Below are 20,453 nucleotides of genomic sequence, written 5' to 3' on the forward strand. Positions count from 1 at the left end.
GACGCTGCTGCTCCCGGGGCGACTGAGCCAGCGGCAGCGCGTGGGGGTGACAAGCGCCGGCCCTTCCTGCCACTCCCCACGCTGCCGGTCACCCCGGGAGCAGCAGTGCTGCACGGACGGGGTGCTCCCTCGGCCGTGCGCTGTTGCTCCTGGGGTGACGGAGGGAGCGGCAGCGCTTGGGAATGGCGGGAGGGGCTGCCGCTTGTCAACCCCATGCGCCGCCGCTTGCTCCGTCGCCCCAGGAGCAACAGCACACGGCCGAGGGAGCACCCCGTCCGTGCAGCGCTGCTGCTCCCGGGGTGACCAGCCGTGCGTGGGGAGTGGCGGGAGGGGCCGCCGCTTGTCACCCCCACCCGCCGCTTGTCACGACTGCCACTCGGGGTGTACCGCCCCCACCGCACCCCCCTAGCGACGCCCCTGTGGTATTGGCATTAGGCATTGGACCTAACTAGCTATATCCGACTCCAGTACGTCGCACTGGCAGTCCGGGAAGGGATAACCACAGATGTGTGAGCCCTGTTGCTGCAAATCAGCTAGGATCTCACCCTGTGATCACCGATATGGGGTGTGCCTTAGGCCCTCACCTTCCATGGCTCTGGACACAGACACGCCCCCCGGACTCCTTTAGCGAAGCACCCTTCAGCATTTGGCCCAACCTCCCCCCCACCTTCTAACCTTCCCGAGATAATCCAATGCCTAACCGCCAAAACCAAAGTTGTGACGAATTGCTACGAGGTAGGCGAAAACCACCAGGCGGAGCCAATTTGCCAAATGGGAAAATTCCTACCAGGCCCCTCAACGGCGACCAACCGTGGTCCATAGCAAGGTCGAGAAGAAACCTAGCCTAAAGGGGGGGGGGTGGGCAGGGAAAAACCGGGTCAGCTGGGCAGTGAAGAGGCCGAGCTCTGACCGCGGGCCCACTTAAATGCAGTGGGCACGCCCTTGCCGACTGAGCCGGTTGGCCAGTCAGCCAGGGCACCGCGCCCAGAGATCGGCCAATAGTGCCAGGGGATGGCAGCATCCCCTGAGCACGTGTAGGGGCCGTGATTACTGCAACCCCCCTCCTTCTAAGGGCGGAAGGGGCATTGTGCTGCAAGAAGTGTCAAATCCAAAGCCTGGCTGGTCCAGGGTCAGTCAAAGCAGAAGGAAAAACAAATACACCCAATGTAGGGTTGGTGTGTTTTCCTTTCCTTGCCAAGAAAAAGGGATGGCTTTGGATCCTGTAGACCCCAAACCTCCCTCAGTCCACCCTGTGGTAGCCCCTCCCTTGGCAGCTTCCACACCCATAAGGCGGCCATGGCCTATTGCAGGGATCACAGGATTGTGCCCTTAAGCTTGCAATTGGAAGGGACTTACTGAAAATACTGGTTGTACAGGGAGGGTGGTCAAACACCAGGGCATTCAAGTAAACTACAACCATTTTTTATTATTTGTACTTTGCCCATCTGACTGGGTTGCCTCGCCTCAGCCACTCTGGGCAGCTTCCAACATAGTGATAGGATATAGATGATCCTGCAAGCAGGCCAACTGTTTTAGGCGGTGTTCACTAAATATGGCAAATGCATATTAACTCCCCACCCCCAGTGTGTATAAAAGGATGACAAACCAAATCTTACCATCACAGCACTATATATTCATACTAAGTGACCCCTATGTCAATGGCAGACCATGTTGCAGGATGTGGGAAGGATAAGCAGAAAGCTGTAAGAGAATTTAAAATTTACTTGCTGTTTTTAACAGCAGCCCAAACTAATGTAACATGCAGTTCCTTCCTAAGCAAAGCACAATAATTTACAGAATTCCTCTAGCATGACATCGGTTGGCTTAATCCATCACAGATAATTTCAGTAATCTGGGTTTTTATTTTGTTTTTTTGAACAGGTTAACAACAGGATCCCAATTTGGTACATCTGCTACATAAGTACCGTATATGGATTTATTCTATAACCAACTGTTCTAAAAGTTGCAATGTTATTTATTTTGCAGTATGATTCCACAATAATCAGATACAAAGATACACTTTACTTTTGTAGAATTGCTAGTGCTTAAGAATTATCTTCATTCACATTTGTCCGTATAGGGCTAGTTACAGGAAATACTTTTTGCCTTAGATCTGCATTGCCATACACCCCACTCTCATCTTGCCATGTGTTGATCCCATGTCTTCTGTAATCGGCCGTGTCAGTAAACTGAGAATGACATTTTCTGTGAACTACAGAGTAGCCATCTGGCTGAAGCTCAATCTAAAGAAAAGACATTCAAGGGCATGTTATTAATCAGAAGGCAAATTGGGAAACCATTTTTGATGATAAGAGAGGCAATGGTTGTGTTTGCACATCAAGCAAAACTATGTCACAACCTAGGAAACCTAAGAAGCTGCTTTATACTGAATCAGACCATTGGTCCATCTGGCTCAGTATTGCCAATGTCAACTGGTGGGGGCTTTTCAGAGTTTCAACTGGCGACATGACCAGCCCTACCTGAAGATGCCAGGGATTGGACCTGGAACTTCTACAGGGGAAGCAGATGCTCCACCCCTAAGCTACAGCCCTTGTTGCCCCCATAGAAAACCTTGTGCCATTAGCTCCCCTGGTTAAACAGTATTGGTTTAGAATAGCTACCATTTTCACAGCACGTAAAATAGGTTGAAAATCAAGTGCTACGGCAGGCTTCCTCAACCTCAGCCCTCCAGATGTTTTGAGACTACAATTCCCATCATCCCTGACCACTGGTCCTGCTAGCTAGGGGTCATGGGAGTTGTAGGCCAAAAACATCTGGAGGGCCGAGGTTGAGGAAGCCTGTGCTAGGCCAACAAAGCAAACAGTTTTTATAGCTTTATTCCCAGTGACAGCAACAGAAAACAATTTTTTAAAAAACAAACCAAGAGAAAAGAAGGAGAAGAGTGAATTTCTGGGATTGGGGGTAAGCTATATCCCATGTTAAATTTCGGAGAGAAAAATATTTCACTTTATCCTTCTCATCATAAACATATTTTTATTTATGCTAATTTTCAAGTAAGCATGCTTAGGATTGCAGTCTTATTTTAAATGTTCAATTTATTATTCAGTTAGATAATTTGTACGTGAAAGCTATTTTTCCTTTATGTGTACTACAGGGATCTAGAAAAAGGAGAACAGATGGATATGAGCTGTTTGCTAGGGGGGCATTTATCCCCTTTATTCCCTGCTAGTGATGCCCTTTTTTTGTTGGTCATGAAATCAGAGGAGGGCTTTCTGTAATAAATAGTATTTAACATTGTTGTCATTGCCTATTGCTTGAAGGAAGCTTCAATAAATAAATGTAGAACCAAAATTCAAGCAAAAACCCACCAAGTCTAGTTACATTATAGTCTAAAGGCTATTCATCAGGAAATAAGGCTTTTGGGATTGGCGCTGGGCTCCGGGTGGTGGAGAAAGCAGCGTTCACCCCTCGTCCCCAGCTCCCTTTAAAGCAAGCGAGGATGAGCTGCTCTGAAGGGGGCTCATCCCTGCTTGCTTTAAAGGGAGCTGGGGATGAGGGGTGAACGCTCACCCCTTCTCCCAGGCTCTCTTTAAAACAAGCAGGGAGGACTTCCGGCGAGGACGCCATTGCGGACGGTCGAGGGTCATTTCGGCAGCGAGACGACCCTGGCCTTCCCGGGGGGTAGGAGTCCCGCTACCACACAGCGGGCTCCGCCAAACCGCGGGTCGAGCGTCCCGCGGCCTGGGCACTCCAGCTGGCCCAAAATCGCGCTGAACCCTTCTCCCAATCCCCTTGTAAAGGGGGGTCGGGAGTGAAGGGGCAACGGTGCGGGGCTGTGGAGGCTATGCCCCAACCGGGTTGGCGAAGTGGCGGCAGCCGCCTGCAATGAGCGTGTCGTTCTTCCGAACCTGAAGAAAAAGAAGAAGAACCCCGTAAGCCGTGAGTACGGAGGTTAATTCGACCTAAAATTTGACAATTGGCTATCTGGGAGGAATGTAAAAAGGAAGCCCGTTCCTCTCCCTGCTGAACGTAAGAAATAACAATGTTTCTAACTGCTGCTGCATAAGTGGATACATTGTCTCTACGGAGCTTTTTGACAAGTTCGATCGGCTGAATCCCCGTTAGGGGAACTGAGAAGTTGGAAGTATTTCTTCTTTAAAAACGTTGGATTATAATTTCTTCACCCTGATTTGGGGGAAAATGGCGGCTGAGATTTGTGGTTAAAGATGGAAAAGTACTGAAACTTGATACTCCCTGCCTTCTTCTACCATGCTTGGTTTCGTTTTTAAACTGGCTTTAGATCCGGGTATGATCCATGGACAAAGGATAATTCTTTTGAAGTTAGAACTGTTAAACCAGAAATTAGAACTGTTGAAGCAGGATGCTGATGAAAAGTTTTTAGCAACGAGAAGAACTTTTGAGAACTTTTATAAACTGGAAGAAAACCTTGTCAGGGAACTTGAGGAATTATTTGAGCAACAATATACAGTGACTACGCAACTCCAAGAAGAAGGAAAATCCTGTTGGTGTGAGAGGCCCAGGGTTGAAGGACATATTATATCCGATTTCTGGGGTGAGAGCTCAGAAATGAAGGGGAAAAAACTTTGGAAATTACAATTAGAAGACTGGAAGTTCGAAATGGAGATGCTGGAAGATGATGTTTTGTGTCCCCTGGAGTTCTCTGCAAGGATATTCGTGGACTGTGTTCTGGCCTTTGGTTATAAAGAAAAAGAGGACATTCTGGACAATGATGGAAGAAGGTGGAGAGAAGCCTGGTGGGTGATCCCGAGATGGCGAAGGAAAATGGATAGAAGAGGGATAGGGTAAAAAAAAATTAAAAATGTAATTAGGACGGCTTACCATGGTACCCTGAAGTCAGTGTGTTAAGAAATTTCTGATTTGAATTAGTGAAGAAATACTGGGATTGATTATTAGCAGTAGTTTCAGTAAAATAAGATGTTAAGAATTGATTTAAGAAGAAGTATTTTGTATTATGAAGTTAAATTATATATTAAGAAGTTATATTTGGTCATTTTGATGGTAATGGATCTAAATTTCAGAGATGAGAAGTTATTAAAGTAAATTAGAATTGGAAGCATAGGAGAGAAAACGGGGGAAGTCCCCCAAGAAGATTTGAAACAAGATTTTTTTTAATTATTGAAAGGAATGTTGGTGTTCCAGTGTAGGTTTGTATTTTTGTTATTTCTGTCTTGATTGTTGTATCTGTTGTTGTATTTGTTTTACTGTATGTGTATTTGTTTTTGTGGAAAACCAATAAAATCTTTGTAAAAAACAAAACAAAAAAACAAGCAGGGATGAGCCACTCTGAAGGGGCGCCGCACGCCTCTTCAGAGCAGCTCATCCCCGCTTGCTTTAAAGGGAGCTGGGGACCTCCCCTGACACCAAGTTGGGGGGGGGAGAAACAGGAAGCCCTACAACTTTGGCTAGTTTGCAACTGCAACTGTTCCTAAATAAGGACTCTTGCTTTGGTGATCTATGTCCTGGGAACCTCTCTGTATGATCACTAATGTATTATACAGGGGGATGTCCTCAAAGACATCCCCAGAAGCTTCCATTTATGCAAAATTTGGCTGCAAGAGTGTTGACAGGTATAGCTGAAGTTGTTCATATTTCACTTACCGGTATTTTGAAATAACTACTGCCTATTTGCTTCTAACCCTAATTTAAGGTGCTGGTCCTTACTTTAAAGTCCTAAATGGCTTGGAGTCCAAATACCTGAATAATGGCCTCTTGCCATATCAGGATGCCTACATCTTAAGATTTGCCCAAGTATTGCTCCAGGTACCCTCTTGAGTGGATTATGTCATATAAAGCAGATGTCTTTTTGTACTGATGTGTCAACACTGGAATGTGTTTGCCAAGGAGACACACCTGGTTTTGGTGACTTGTGTGGCCATTCCTACTTGCCCAGGTATTTTAGCCTTTTAAAATTGTAGATGGTTTTGTTGGGGTTTCTATTTGCTTTTGTCTTTTTATATTTTGATGCATTTTAAAAATTATATGTTAATTAGTTTTTATTTGTGCTTAAGTACACTCTCCTGGAATATTTGTATGAAGCATAAGTAAGGAATATTTTAAATTAAATAGTCAAGAAACTATGTGATAGTAGCAGAGACTGAAGAGACATAGAGGGTACCTAGGCATAGACACAGAACATGCTTAGAAGGAGCTTGAGGAGCCAAGGACACTAATGGTGGCAAATACATTTTACACATTAACTTGAAGCAGAACTTTGCGCTGGTATGCTTAATGAGATCAAAGTGTCCAAAGGATGTGCATATGGTAAAAAAGGTAGAAGGTAAAGGACCCCTGGCGTGCTCTGGTCCATGGGGTCACGAAGAGTCGGACAAGACTAAATAACTAAACAACAACAAAAGGACCCCTGGATGGTTAAGTCCAGTAAAAGGCGACTATGGGGTTGCGGCACTCATCTCGCTTTTCAGGCCTAGGAAGCCGGTGTTTGTCCACAGACAGCTTTCTGGGTCATGTGGCCAGCAAAACTCAACCACTTCTGGTGGTGTCTGATGGGACACCATGACAAGTGCATATGAGACAGACAGAAGGGGGGGGGGAGGGAGAGAGAATGTTCATCTTGATAACAGTTGAAGTATGTACTGACAAACACTTTCCTTTATGAGTTGCCATGGTTACAAAAATATCTGGCCATGATTCCCATTCTGCTAAAACCCCTGGCACATAAAGGAAGGGATCCAGACCAAGCCATTATTCATCAACACACTTTCCTTTCTCATTTACTGGCTCAACTCTGTATTCCATACATACACAATTAATCAATGCAATTTAAGTGGTAAAGTTAACATTTCTCACTGCTACTACAGGCCAACAAACAATACAATAGGCTTGCAATCCAGTTAAAGATGATGGGTTGTGTTCAAGGTAGTGCTAAGGTTAACATTCCATCAGCACAAGGATTTTTCCTTGCATGATAGAATCTTCTTCCTCCACCCAACTTTGTCCCTAACCCTCTAGAGCAGATTTGGGGACAGCACAGGGTGTGTACAGTGGGGCGGGCCCACCCATAAGGTGGGGTGAAGCAACCACTTTGGGCAACAGGTGCATCCCCTGTCGTCCCCCCCCACCTCTGCCACCTGCCTGAGTCTGGACATTAAGGCCAACAATTAGTCAGCACTAGGTAGTGTGGGAGGAGCAAGGGCCTCAAACTGTTGCTGTGAGTTCCCACATGCTTTCTTATTTACACCTACCCATGGTTTGGCTTAATGTTATGTGCAAACTGGGCTGCTATCCAATTTCATTGCTATGTAATATATGTAAAACTGACTATCTTGGGGTGAATCTACATATTTCATTTACCTGGTAGAGCCTGTTTGAAACAACCCCTGAATGGCTACTGTTCTACATATGAAGGCCTTGATGGTAGAAAACAACCATTCTGCTCTTATACTTACATATGGTTCATAGTCATATGGTGGAACATAATTTGTTTGGTATGTTGTATCTAGAAACCTGTAACATAGAGAGTATATATTACCGTATAACTAGCTTTTGTGTAATGTTTTTAACTTGTCTGTCTCTAAGAGCTCTTAGAAAAACAATTTAAAATATATACCGGTAGTTAATGTTGATCTTTTAGTAAGCAAGACCAAAGTAGTGGGAAAAGGTATTTTCAGTGCATGTTCCCATAGCTGTTAGAGTCAAGTTATACTTTACAGAATTTATTCTCCATTTGGATTTGGACCAAGTGAGGACTGCTGATTTCCAGAACCCCCACTATTGTTTTTCAGTACTAGGAAAATTTAGCAGCTATGCCTGAGGCACAGGAAGAGTAATACTTCCAGTAAACTGCCAAAAAGTGACATGCTAATGAAAACAGAAGTATTCCTGTGATTTGTCATATAACATGTTGCACTCGATTGGAATTTTCTGTCCTACATGCACAAGAAAACCAATAAAAAGACAGAAGTTGATCTAATCTCAGGCTGTTTTTAACTGGAGAATCCTGAAGCTGATGGCCCAGTTCACCAACACAGCCCACAGCAGCACAGTTCCACTTCTTTGTGCTCATGGCCCTTGGCATCCCTATATGGATGAGAGGATGGCACAGGTAGAGCACTACATTCAAATGAACAGTCCAATTGTTTGTACTTATTTCATACATGTATACAGCTGGATAGTTCTTGAAGCGATTTAGAAGAAAACTGAACAAACCCACAACCGCTGCCAATCAATTTCAAAATACGGCTCTTAGGAGGGTGGGAATGGATTGTGCCAAGTTGGCATTTGGACAGCCATGGCAGTACAAGGATTGATGGAGGTGGACACTGGAATTTCCAGCTCTGACCCAAAGACTCTGTTTACAATTTTAACAAGTTACAAGAGAATGTGTAAGAACTCCACCTTCTGCCCCTCACTTAATCTTATCTCATTCACTTCCAGGACTGGAACTCAAGTAAAGAAAAGTGCCCAAGCACAATAAGGCTTTCCTTGCTCAGATGCACCTTTTGATGTAGAAATCAGACCCTACCCAACCCTATACTTGATATATGCATGAGGCAGATACAAGAACAATAAACGTGGCTTCAGTCTTCTCACCTAGTTCAACCCTATGATGAAAGCAGCAGCAATCATGAATTCATGATTTATTACATACCAAACTAATAAATAAAACAAAGCATGTTCTGATCATCCCGTAACAAGATCATCTTGTAACCTCTTTTAAAAGATGATGTCTGAAAAGTTTGTACTCTGAGCTAGTGACTAACCTTTTAAAATAAGTTCAGAGTTGCCATGAAAGGCAAATGATCCAGCTCTAATAAGCATTGTAATATCTAGCTTTCAGGACAGTTGCAGGGGGATAAATATCAAATTTATGGGGTCTAGCTAGTTTACCCACTAAAATGTTCAACAACACTGCGATCCCACATCCCAGCCTCGCAAAGCGGCGCAGGGCTGGCAGAGCAGTGTGAGGATGCAACAGGCACGTGTGCCTTTTGGATACTTACTTGCCTGTTGCATTCTTGCATCACCCTGTCAGCTCTGTGCCCAGTGCTTTTCTCATTGCGAAGAGCCCCCAAGCCCCAAGGAGGAGGAAGAGACATTGCTGAGCATCCTGGAACCTCCTTGCACCCTGCTCAGCTCCAGTTGCCCCACAGCCTTCCAGTAGGAAAAGGCACAGGCTGAGAAAAAGCAGGGTATAAATAAGAAGGATCGATGGCAGGCACAGCATGGGCCTTCTCTTCTGTTTTTGTGCCTCTGGGCCTCGGCACCGCCTGAGGGCTGTGAGGGAGGTGAGAGGGACGCAGCCTGGAAGCCCATGGAGGAGCCCGACCACATTGGAGGCAGCACAGCCGCAGAGAGGTGGGGACGACACTGACATGGGAGGGGACAGCAGTAGCACAGATGAGGCAATTTGGGTGGGTCTTTCCCACTTGACCCACAATGTGTCTGTGGGGAGAGTGGTGCCCTCAGTGACTAGTCCTCACTTGCTGAATTCCTAGTCCCGCTTACCTGTGAGTAAAACCTGTAATTTACACATACTAATATTTAGTCAGACAACCTGTTTATTGAGCATCCATCTTAATTTGTTTGCAGGGAGATTAAAAGACATCGGCTGTTTAAGGAACCTTCATTCCGATTTGTCTTCAGGGAGGTGGCATATCGAAGGTAGTGTTATCCCACACTTTCCAGTGCATTTTCCTGCATGTACCCTGTTGCAAAAAGTCTGATCTCTGGGGGGAGTGGGCTTGTTGTGCAAGACATCCCATTCAACTATAATGGCACAACCTAAATTTACTAGTATGTGCTTGAATCCTACCTGAAAATAGCAACTGTCTGGAAGCACAGTTAGCCTACTTATCTATTTATTTACCACATTGTGTACAAATACATCTATGCCCAAAGTGGTTTTTCAGGAGTTCAGTGGAGCAATGTTGTGCCAACCCCCACCCTTCCCAAATATCAGTTACTGGCACAGGGCAGATGGAAGGGCAGCAAGTGACATGGGGCTTTGTACTTGGGACATCTTGGCTTATGCCTAGCCATGAATTCAACACCTCTGCTTTAACTGCCAGCTTTGGAATAATCATGCCGAGAGTCTGCATACCATGTGCATGAGGGACAGCCAGGGCTGTAGTCAATGTTAGTCAAACTCAGAGTAGACCCACTCAAATTAAGACATATGGCATTTCAATGTGTTTACTCTGAGCAGATGTTACAACCCAGAATGCCTAGGCCCTCACCCCAAGGAGAATGTAGTCATAAAATGCACTGAGTGCAATATAATTAACTGAACCTATGCAGTCTGTGCTACCAGACTTCTGTTATAGCAATGCAGTTTTAAATATGAAGTAGAGTTGCAGAAGATGGTGAAAAGCAAGGTATAGTCTATATTCAACACAGCAGTTTCTAAATGTAGAATTTTAATGTTTTACTATGCAGTCTGTCAATATCTGTATTATGAACGAACATTTATCAACACCATATTCTTAATAAATATGGTGAACCAGATGCTGATAAAATTAAAACGTAACATACTTTCATTTCACCAGAAGTTGTTTCCTGCATCTATTCCCTAGTCTTGGATATAATCTTGCCCTCCTTTGCTCTTAAATTTAATTCAGTTTATTTTTTAAAGTAGGATTGGCCTTCTGGATTTGATTCAATACTCCACTGCCTTTCTGTTTAGGGTCATTTACTTTTTTGTTTTCAGTTTCAAAGCCTCTCTCAAATGTTAATGCTAGTCATCTACTTTCCTCAAATCTCAGCCACAATGCGAATCATTTTTAAAGTTTATGTTTTGGTCCATAAATTGCTTGAAATTCTAGTAAGGTAAATGCTGCAGCTTTTTTATTCAAAACAAAAGCAGACAAAACCAGTTACTAGCCAGAAAACCTTTTAGAAGAAAATTATACTTTCCTCAAAAACTATCTGAAAATGTTTACATAGACCCATGAACTAAACGCCTGATTCGCACACCATGGTCAGCCAAACTATGGCTTCCTGGGACCATGCAAATCTGCAGGCTCTCAGGGAGGAGCTCACAGCCAGTTTGCTCCATGCCCGTCTTTTCTACTCCCACAAAGCACTGAAACTTTGCTTAGCATATGGTATGAACAAGCTCTCTCCTTGCTAACCCAGACTGTGCAGCCAAGGTTTATTCCTCAGATTCATTTTCTTTTGCATACACAAATGAACAGAAAGTGGAAGGGCTACGACGGAACATACAACCATTTATTTATTTGGGACTATTCCAGTAACAACACTAACATCACTTACAGTGAGATCTATACTGTACATGTATTCCCGGGTACCGAAAATAGGCTTCTCTAAAGGCTGCTCTACTTTAGACCACTGCCTTGTACTTACGCATTTGGTCGAAAAATATAGGTCGCAAAAGCAATCTAAGATTTATGCAGCTTTTGTTGATTTTCGTGGTGCCTTTGACTCAATTGACTATGTAAAATTGTGGAAGAAACTTGTTGAGCTAAAAATTGATCAACGCCTATTGATTCTAATACAAAATCTATATTCTTTTAAAATTTGTCAAGTCAAACTTAATATTAAAGGTCATCTTTCATCAGATATCCCAAATATGAAAGGGGTAAAACAAGGATGTATTCTTGCCCCCTTTCTATTTAATTTATTTTTATCAGATCTGCCAGATCACCTTCAAAAAATAGAATCACACGCCCCCAAACTTAATCAGAAACCTGTTCCTCTTTTATTATACACTGATGACGCTGTCTTGCTATCATTAACGAGCTTGGGTTTGAAACGTCTTATACTTTCCCTGATCCTCTACTGTGAAATTAACAAACTCTCTATAAATTATGAGAAGACAAAAAGTTTGGTCTTCTCTAATGGCTGGAAATTAGAGAAATGGAAAATAAGAGAGCAAGAAATCCAACAAGTGAAGATGTATAGATATCTGGGAATTCTATTCCAGAGCAATTTAGGGTGGTCTATCCATGGTACAAATGCTATAAAACAGGCAAAGTGTACCTCACCAGCAGTTACTCATTTTTATTATCAGAAAGGAAATCAATTTATCCCTGCAGCCAACCAGATATTTCAAGCAAAAGTGCTATCCCAGATATTCTATGGGATCCCACTATGGGTACAAGCATATAACAGTGACTTAGAAAAGATTCACTCTAGTTTCTTGAGACGTATCCTTGGACTCCCAAATGTTATTAAATATGAAACAATGTGTGCAGAATTAGACATACACACAATGGAATACAGGGCCTGGACTACCGCTATAAAATACTGGCTGTGCTGCCATTTCCACTGTCCACCATCAAGCGTGCTCTCTGACCTGCTTAAGGACTCCTATAAAACTAGATGGTACCAACTCCTAGAAAATAAAATCAGATCGATAGGCATCGAGCTGGAGCCCTTGTACAATTCAAGCGAGCAGCATACCTTTCACAACGTCCTAATTAGACTAAAGGATGTTGAGAGACAAAATATGGGGCAACTGTAAATAAAATTTGCTCTCCCATATTCTATGATTTAAATATCTTAGATAGCAGGGTCAACTATGTTACTAAACTAATAATACCAGCCCAACGTAGGGCATTTATGCTGGCCCGACTGAATATCTTTCCCTCTGCATTTGTCAGGGGTAGATATCAGAATATTCCCAGAAACAAGAGATACTGCAGATGTTCCCTGAATGTCCCGGACACTGTAGAGCATATTCTCTTTTATTGTCCACTACACAGTACGCTGTATGAATGCGTGTTGTCCCCCCTTTTGAGTGGTTTGAAACCGCAGCATGGTGGAAGTGTTGGATTCTGTCTCTCAGACATTGACCAAGGGGTGACTGCGGGGGTAGCCGAGTTTTTGGCAGCAGTGCTTCAAGGGGTACTTTAACAGGAGGAAATTCTAGATTTTACATATATACACATACATTCAGCCTATGAGTTTAATTGTTGTTTCTTATATATTTTTAAGGTTCTTGTATGTGATTCTTTCTCTCACGGTTTTACTTGTAAAATGCCTAATAAAGGTTTGATAAGTAAGTAATTACTTCTCTGTGAACACTATAGATCTTTCCAACCCTTAAAATGGATGCAGTACAGAATCTAATAATAAATGATCTAGTTATTACAGTTTTGCAAATACAAACATTTTAAAGTGATCTGGAGAGTGACAGGGCAATACGGCTCCAGGACCTGTTTCAGGTAACCCTGTCTCCCTGCAAAAAGAGAGAGTTTTCAGACTTCAAGCAAAACAATAAAGCATTAAGCACAAGTCAGATATTAAGAGTTTTATGATGAATTCAATTCCCATGAATGGGTGGGTATTAAATAAATGATCAGTAGATCAAACGCAGTTATTAAGAGACAAATGGAGGACTCCATCTTATTGCCACAATGTTTTCATGCTACAATAAAATGCTGTTGCTTTTGACACAGTTGTAGGGTTATCACACGGCATTTTTGCAAGTGGTCACTACTGCTCTCTACTGGATGAAATGTGACAGACTGGTTCAAACATTTATTTAGTTTTAAACTTTACTGCTTAGCAGTAGCTGAAGAACAAAACTATTCTCATCCTGACAAATGTCTTTAGTATAGAGCATAACTTTCCATCTCAACAGCACAAAGAGGCAAGGTACAACATTAATTCCGAACTAAACAAATTTAATGAAGGTTGCCAGTTTCTCATTCTACTTTCTACTTTTGATGAACTACCACCTCTATCACAGATACTTTGGAGCAAATGTAGAAATTATTGACATCCAATATTAATGGTGCTCAAATGTTTGTCATACAGATAGATAAGAAGAAAAAGGGGGAGAAATCAGGAATTCACAATGTGTTATATCCCATAATGCACTATTATTTGAATACTATGGATTCAAAAGCTTCCAGAAATACCTGCCAATAACAGCTATTTCAAAATTATCTTCATCCAACAGAGACTTCTGAATGTCTAGTTCTTTATATTCTTTAATTCTGTAGGGTTGAGACAAATGATCTTCATATGTGGTTACCCATTTCTAAATGGAAATGTAACAGACAAAGGAAAGGGTTTTAGAAACACACCAGCTGTCAACTTATTAAATGTAAAGAAAAATTATATGTGCTTTTATATGCCAATTATTTTTATGGATGGAGAGTATTTTTCTGGAAGAAGTTCCTGATCCTACCATTATACTTCTCCTTCTCATAATGCTTCATCCCCGCCTGCCTCACTCCTCTCCCTTATTGATCCAACCTCGTAGCCCCATCTAACTTACCATGACTTATCTAGCCTGACAAGCATAAGACATGGATAGGTTTCTGGAAGCAAGCCTAACCCCATCCTTCCTTTGCCTGTGTCAATGACTTCATGGAAGGGCAAGGAGTTACAGAAATCCCTTCCACCTCCTTGGCCTTATATCCATTATGCTGAGAGTTGAATTTGCTTCCAAAAGATACAGGTAAGGAATAAGTCCACCCCAGCAATTAAGAAACTCATTCCAATCGTGTTGAAAATAAATAATATTTCCACACCTTAGGGAGCTTTTGATTAGAGAGGAAATGCAAAGGTCCGTATAGTTAAAGCTATGGTTTTCCCAGTAGTAATGTACGGAAGTGAGAGCTGGACCATAAAGAAGTCTGATCGCCGAAGAATTGATGCTTTTGAATTATGGTGCTGGAGGAGACTCTTCAGAGTCCCATGGACTGCAAGAAGATCAAACCTATCCATTCTCAAAGAAATCAGCCCTGAGTGCTCACTAGAAGGACAGAACCTGAAGTTGAGGCTCCAGTACTTTGGCCACCTCATGAGAAGAGAAGACTCCCTAGAAAAGACCCTGATGTTGGGAAAGATGGAGGGCACAAGGAGAAGGGGACGACAGAGGATGAGATGGTTGGACAGTGTTCTTGAAGCTACTAACATGAGTTTGGCCTGGAAGTCTCTAGCTTTCTCCATAATCCAGTGCATGTTTGCAATTTGGTCTCTGGTTCCTCTGCCCCTTTGAAATCCATCTTGCACTTCTGGGAGTTCTCGGTCCACATACTGCTTAAGCCTGCCTTGTAGAATTTTAAGCATTTTAAGCATAACCATGCAAGTGTGTGAAATTTTCCAAACTTGCTGGCATATTGAGTGTAGCACCTTAACAGCATCATCTTTTAAAATTTTAAATAGATCAGCTGGAATATCATCACTTCCACTGGCCTTGTTGTTAGCAAGGCTTTCTAAGGCCCATTTGACTTCACTCTCCAGGATGTCTGGCTCAAGGGCAGCAACCACACTACCTGGGGTGTATGAAACCTCCATATCCTTCTGGTATACCGGTAATTCCTCTGTGTATTCTTGCCACCTCTTCTTGATGTCTTCTGCTTCTGTTAGGTCCTTTCCACTTTTGTCCTTAATCACACAGCCTATACATTCTGTAAATATGCAGTAGCTTATAGTAATAAAATGAGGATTGCTTCTAAACCTCTACAGCTGTTTCTGTTCCTTACTGCTGAATTTGGTGCTCATAACGCACAGTTGTGAGTCCATGGTTTCCAGATTATGCTGAAGGTGTTCCAGTCGTCCTGCCTAGGCATAGGGGCTCAAGACATGGACAGATCCTGGCATTAATCCACAGGAAGTGCTTTTGAATTTTTTAATTTAGAATGTATAATTGGCTTTATTGTTTGTATTATGATGTGGCAAGATTCAATTTCATTTGTTACCAATTGGAATGTTATTAATTGAAAATTAATAAAAAAATATTTTTAAAACAAATATATACAAAAATTCTCACCACGTCAGTTAATACTTAGTTGGGTAACCTTTAGCTTTGATTATGTTCTTACAATGCCTTCCCATGGAGTGAACCAAGTTTTTTCGTTCTGCAGCTGTAATAATGTGAAACCAAGATTGAATTATTGCCTCTATTAATTGGGTTTATATTGCTGGCTCCATAGATTATCAATTGGGTTAAGGTCTGGGCTATGTATTTGGGGGCATTTACATTCCCATTAATGACGCAAATTCTGCCCAAACCTTTTGCTGTCATAGAACCCCAGATTGTAACACATAACTGGGTGTTTCATGGTAGCTGTAACGTAAGTAGGATGTTAATCTCCAATTCTCCTCATGTATTTCATGCCATCACTACCAAGCAAGGAGATTTTGGTCTCATCACTCCAAATAACACTACCCCATTATTCCACCATCCAGTTTACTGTCCAACCATCTCATCCTCTGTCTTCCCCTTCTCCTTGTGCCCTCCATCTTCCCCAACATCAGGGTCTTTTCTAGGGAGTCTTCTCTTCTCATGAGGTGGCCAAAGTACTGGAGCCTCAACTTCAGGATCTGTCCTTCTAGTGAGCACTCAGGGCTGATTTCTTTGAGAATGGATAGGTTTGATCTTCTTGCAGTCCATGGGACTCTGAAGAGTCTCCTCCAGCACCATAATTCAAAAGCATCAATTCTTCGGCGATCAGCCTTCTTTATGGTCCAGCTCTCACTTCCATACATTACTACTGGGAAAACCATAGTGTTAACTATTCGGACCTTTGTCGGCAAGGTGATGTCTTTGCTTTTTAAGATGCTATCTAGGTTTGCCATTGCTTTTCTCCCAAGAAGCAGGCGTCTTTTAATTTCATGACTGCTGTCACCATCTGCAGTGATCATGGAGCCCAAGAAAGTAAAATCTCTCACTGCCTCCATTTCTTCCCCTTTTATTTGCCAGGAGGTGATGGGACCAGTGGCCATGATCTTAGTTTATTTGATGTTGAGCTTCAGACCATACTTTGCACTTTCCTCTTTCACCCTCATTAAAAGGTTCTTTAATTCCTCCTCACTTTCTGCCATCAAGGTTGTATCATCAGCATATCTGAGGTTGTTGATGTTTTTTCCGGCAATCTTAATTCCGATTTGGGATTCATCCAGCCCAGCCATCTTATATACATCCAGATAATTTTCTTCTGTCACGTAGGCACAGTCTTTCAATTATTCTAGCGTCACTTGCTGTTGTGCAATTTTGCCTACCAGTCTGATTTTGTAGTGACCGAGTCTCCTTATACCTCTTCAAAAATTTAGAAAAGCCACCTTTGGTTAATTTCCCACCAATTTTTCTACTAATTTCTTTATAACTGCAGCCTTGTTCACTAAATAGTACTATTTTACATCACTTTCTGAGTGACCAGTCACCTCTTTGCGCCATTTCTTTAATTGTATTACATTTTACAAGCTCACTAAATGAAAGAACACAAAAAAACCAACTAGATAGCAATCACATAACACACTGACAAATGTCCTCCTCTCAGCTCCAGTAAAAGGTAAAGGGACCCCTGACCATTAGGTCCAGTTGCGGACGACTCTGGGATTGTGGCGCTCATCTCGCTTTACTGGCCGAGGGAGCCAGCGTACAGCTTCTGGGTCATGTGGCTAGCATGACTAAGCCGCTTCTGGTGAACCAGAGCAGTGCACGGAAATGCCATTTACCTTCCCGCCAGAGCAGTACCTATTTATCTACTTGCACTCTGATGTGCTTTCAAACTGCTAGGTTGGCAGGAGCTGGGACCAAGCAATGGGAGCTCACCCCATTGCGGGGATTCAAACCACCGACCTTCTGATCAGCAAGCCCTAGGCTCTGTGGTTTAGACCACAGCGCTACCTGCGTCCCCTCAGCTCCAGTACATAACATCAATAGTTGAATCCTACTGTGACCTGATTGAATCATTGCCAAAACAAGTTAACACCTGATTGGTTCTCTAAACACTCATGCTCATTGGCTACATTCAAATGTAGGAAAGCTACTGCATATCAACCTAAGCAAGTTGTGCTTCCTTTTTCTAGTTATTTGGCTATAACTTTTGACGGAATACAGATAACTGAGCAAACTTTGTTATATTACATTCTTCATTAAATTATCTTTCCATTGATATATAATCTTATGGTATTACTCCAACAACAACAACTTATTACCTATACCACGCCCATCTGGCCAAGCCTCCCCAGCCACTCTTGAGCAGCTCCCAACAGAATATTAAAAACACAATAAAACATGAAACATTAAAAACTTCCCTAAACAGGGCTGCCTTCAGATGTCTTCTAAAAGTCAGGTAGTTGTTTATTTCCTTGACATCTGATGGGCGAGGAACGGGAGCTCACCCCATCGCAGGGATTTGAACCACCAAATTCCTAAGATCTGCTTTACAAGTACCCAGATATGTCTCCAATGCCACCATACGCCTCGAGACTGGAGTCCTAAGAATCGAGGCGCGAGTGTGGCTGGCCATTTTAAATTACTGGCTGAGACTAGTCTTTTTCCCGAGTGGCCTGGCTCCGTTGACCATCAAAGATGACTTCCAAACAACATGGAAAGGAGCAGTGGGGAAAATAATAGCAACCCTGGGATTTAATTCACAAACACTGCTTGCCATGGGGTATGAAGGAGCAAGAAACATCATTAAACAGCGTGTGGCAGACACTCAAAGACAAGCTGACTTGGCCAGCTCCCCAAAATTTCTGATTAGTGAAAATAGATGATATTTGACCACCCAAATGCCATACGTAGCTAATCTTGAAATTTCGAAGCAGTGAAGGGCATTCACTTTGGCCCGATGTCGGGCATTACCTTCAGCAATCCAAGAAGGCCATTATGAGAAGATACCCCATGAAGAAAGGAAATGCCCTTGTGGTGCGGGGCAGCAGGAAACATTAGAACATGCCTTCTTCTACTGCAAGTATTATACGGATGTCCGAGCAAGGTTTATCCAACTCATTTTAGATAAATCTCCTGGGTTTTCAGAACAACATAATATCTCATTGCTATTACACGATGAAAGCCCAGAAATCACCTACGCTGTCTCGAGATTCTGTGCAGCCTTGATAGATATACGTTGAAAGATGGTCGGTGATGTAAATCAACTTTAAATAGAGACCTAAAATACTGTTGGATCTATACTTTAGTAGCCTATCTCATAGAATTGATAACCGAGTCTAAATTTTATTAGCTATATCTATGCTTAATCACTGATTTTAAGGATATGGTTTAAGTTGGGCTGGATATGTTGAGTATGCCCTCATCATGTAATGAGTACCCATTTAAACATATATTTTCTATATTGTTTTTATAAATGCAAATATCCTGTTTTATGCTGGTCTGTGACTGAATAAAGTATATTCATTCATTTGAACCACTGACCTTCTGATTGGCAAGCCCTAGGCTCAGTGGTTTAGAGCACAGCGCCACCCGCATAGGATTGGGCTATTAAGACTTTTTTTCAGTCGAACAATTCTCCCCATTCCATACAACAACCAGCTTTTGAAACTAAGCCAATTTTAAGTAAGTGAGACTGCTATTGAAATTTATTTTAAAAACATTTCTTATTATTCTTCATATTCAAATACAAGGAATAATATTGTGACAGCTAATTAAAGTTATGCTCCAGACATGTTTATAGGCATGAAAGTAATAGGAAGGATGCTTTCTTACCTCATCTAAGGTTCCAAGTCGCCAGTAGGTAGAGCGACATAAGTTTTTAGAGCCCAAAGGAATTTCATGTATGTCATAGTCCTTAGGTTCTGCTTCTCTCTTGTAGTACCTTTATAAAATTAAAACGGTAATAAGCTAGAAGGGTGCTACCAGAGAAGCACACACAACAGACTCATACCAAATGTGCATGCCATCTGTGCAAGATCAATCACATTTCGGGGGGGGGGCACTTTCAGAGTTTTTAGGGTGTTACTTGAAGCGCTACAAAAAACTGAAAGATGATTTTTAACCACATGCTGTGCCAGAACATGCACGCACAACCTGAATGGAAAAACGTAACTCAACCACGCCTTTCCCCAAACCCTGAGCAACAGTGCACAGCACCCCGTTCAAACCGAAGTCCATGAAGTTTTAGCCTGGCTGCAGAAAAAGCTGTAACTCCATCGCTAGGGCCCCCGGCGCGCGCCTCCGGGAGCCTCTTCCCTCACCAGCGGTGCACCAGGGTGGGCCTCCCATAGTCGGCGCAGGGCGAGCGCAGCGTCAGGGCTCCACGGCGCTCCATCACGTCCGGAGGGCCCAGCTCCATCTTGGCGGCTCTGCTTCGCTCCTCTCGCTCTGCAACGGGACCGGCGGCGCCTCGGCGAGAGAGGCTCTTCGCTCGTGATCGCCATGGCAACCGCAAAGGCCGCGGAAAGAGACTTCGCCATCACTCCGCCCCAAGACCGGAACTTCTTTTCTTCCGTGTTTCTTCCGCGGGCGACTCACTGCAGGTGAAGGGGGGAAAGGCCCTGCAGAGAAAGAAGCAGCTGCAGCTTGATCCCCAACAAGACAGACAGAAATTTTATTGCGGCTATGAGCCCATACATATAAACATAAACATAGTGAGGAGCAAGGCATAAAAACACAGGGATACACAGTTACAGGTGGGTAGCCGTGTTGGTCTGCCATAGTCAAAACAAAATCGAAAATTCTTTCTAGTAGCACCTTAGAGACCAACTGAGTTTGTTCCTGGTATGAGCTTTCGTGTGCATGCACACTTCTTCAGATAACACAGAAATCA

The 20,453-nt window shown here is 42.9% G+C and overlaps 1 protein-coding gene across 2 annotated transcripts; it reads right to left on the bottom strand.

Annotated features, from left to right (window-relative positions):
• Positions 1 to 1,954: 1,954 nt before the first annotated feature.
• Positions 1,955 to 19,988, bottom strand: C11H9orf135 (chromosome 11 C9orf135 homolog). 2 transcript variants are annotated; one of them, XM_033164418.1, is made up of 6 exons: positions 19,882 to 19,988; positions 19,394 to 19,502; positions 13,848 to 13,969; positions 13,094 to 13,162; positions 7,410 to 7,467; positions 1,955 to 2,243 (listed from the first exon to the last, which is right to left on the bottom strand). In XM_033164418.1, the coding sequence occupies exons 1-6, from the start codon at positions 19,977 to 19,979 to the stop codon at positions 2,046 to 2,048; spliced, it is 654 nt and encodes a 217-aa protein (XP_033020309.1). In that variant the 5' UTR covers positions 19,980 to 19,988; the 3' UTR covers positions 1,955 to 2,045. The 2 variants fall into 2 exon arrangements, with proteins under 2 accessions (XP_033020309.1, XP_033020311.1); XM_033164420.1 differs by lacking the exon at positions 13,094 to 13,162.
• Between the last annotated feature and the right edge of the window lie 465 nt (positions 19,989 to 20,453).

Source organism: Lacerta agilis, chromosome 11 (assembly GCF_009819535.1).
Source record: "Lacerta agilis isolate rLacAgi1 chromosome 11, rLacAgi1.pri, whole genome shotgun sequence".
In the NCBI taxonomy this organism is placed as follows: Eukaryota; Metazoa; Chordata; class Lepidosauria; order Squamata; family Lacertidae; genus Lacerta; species Lacerta agilis.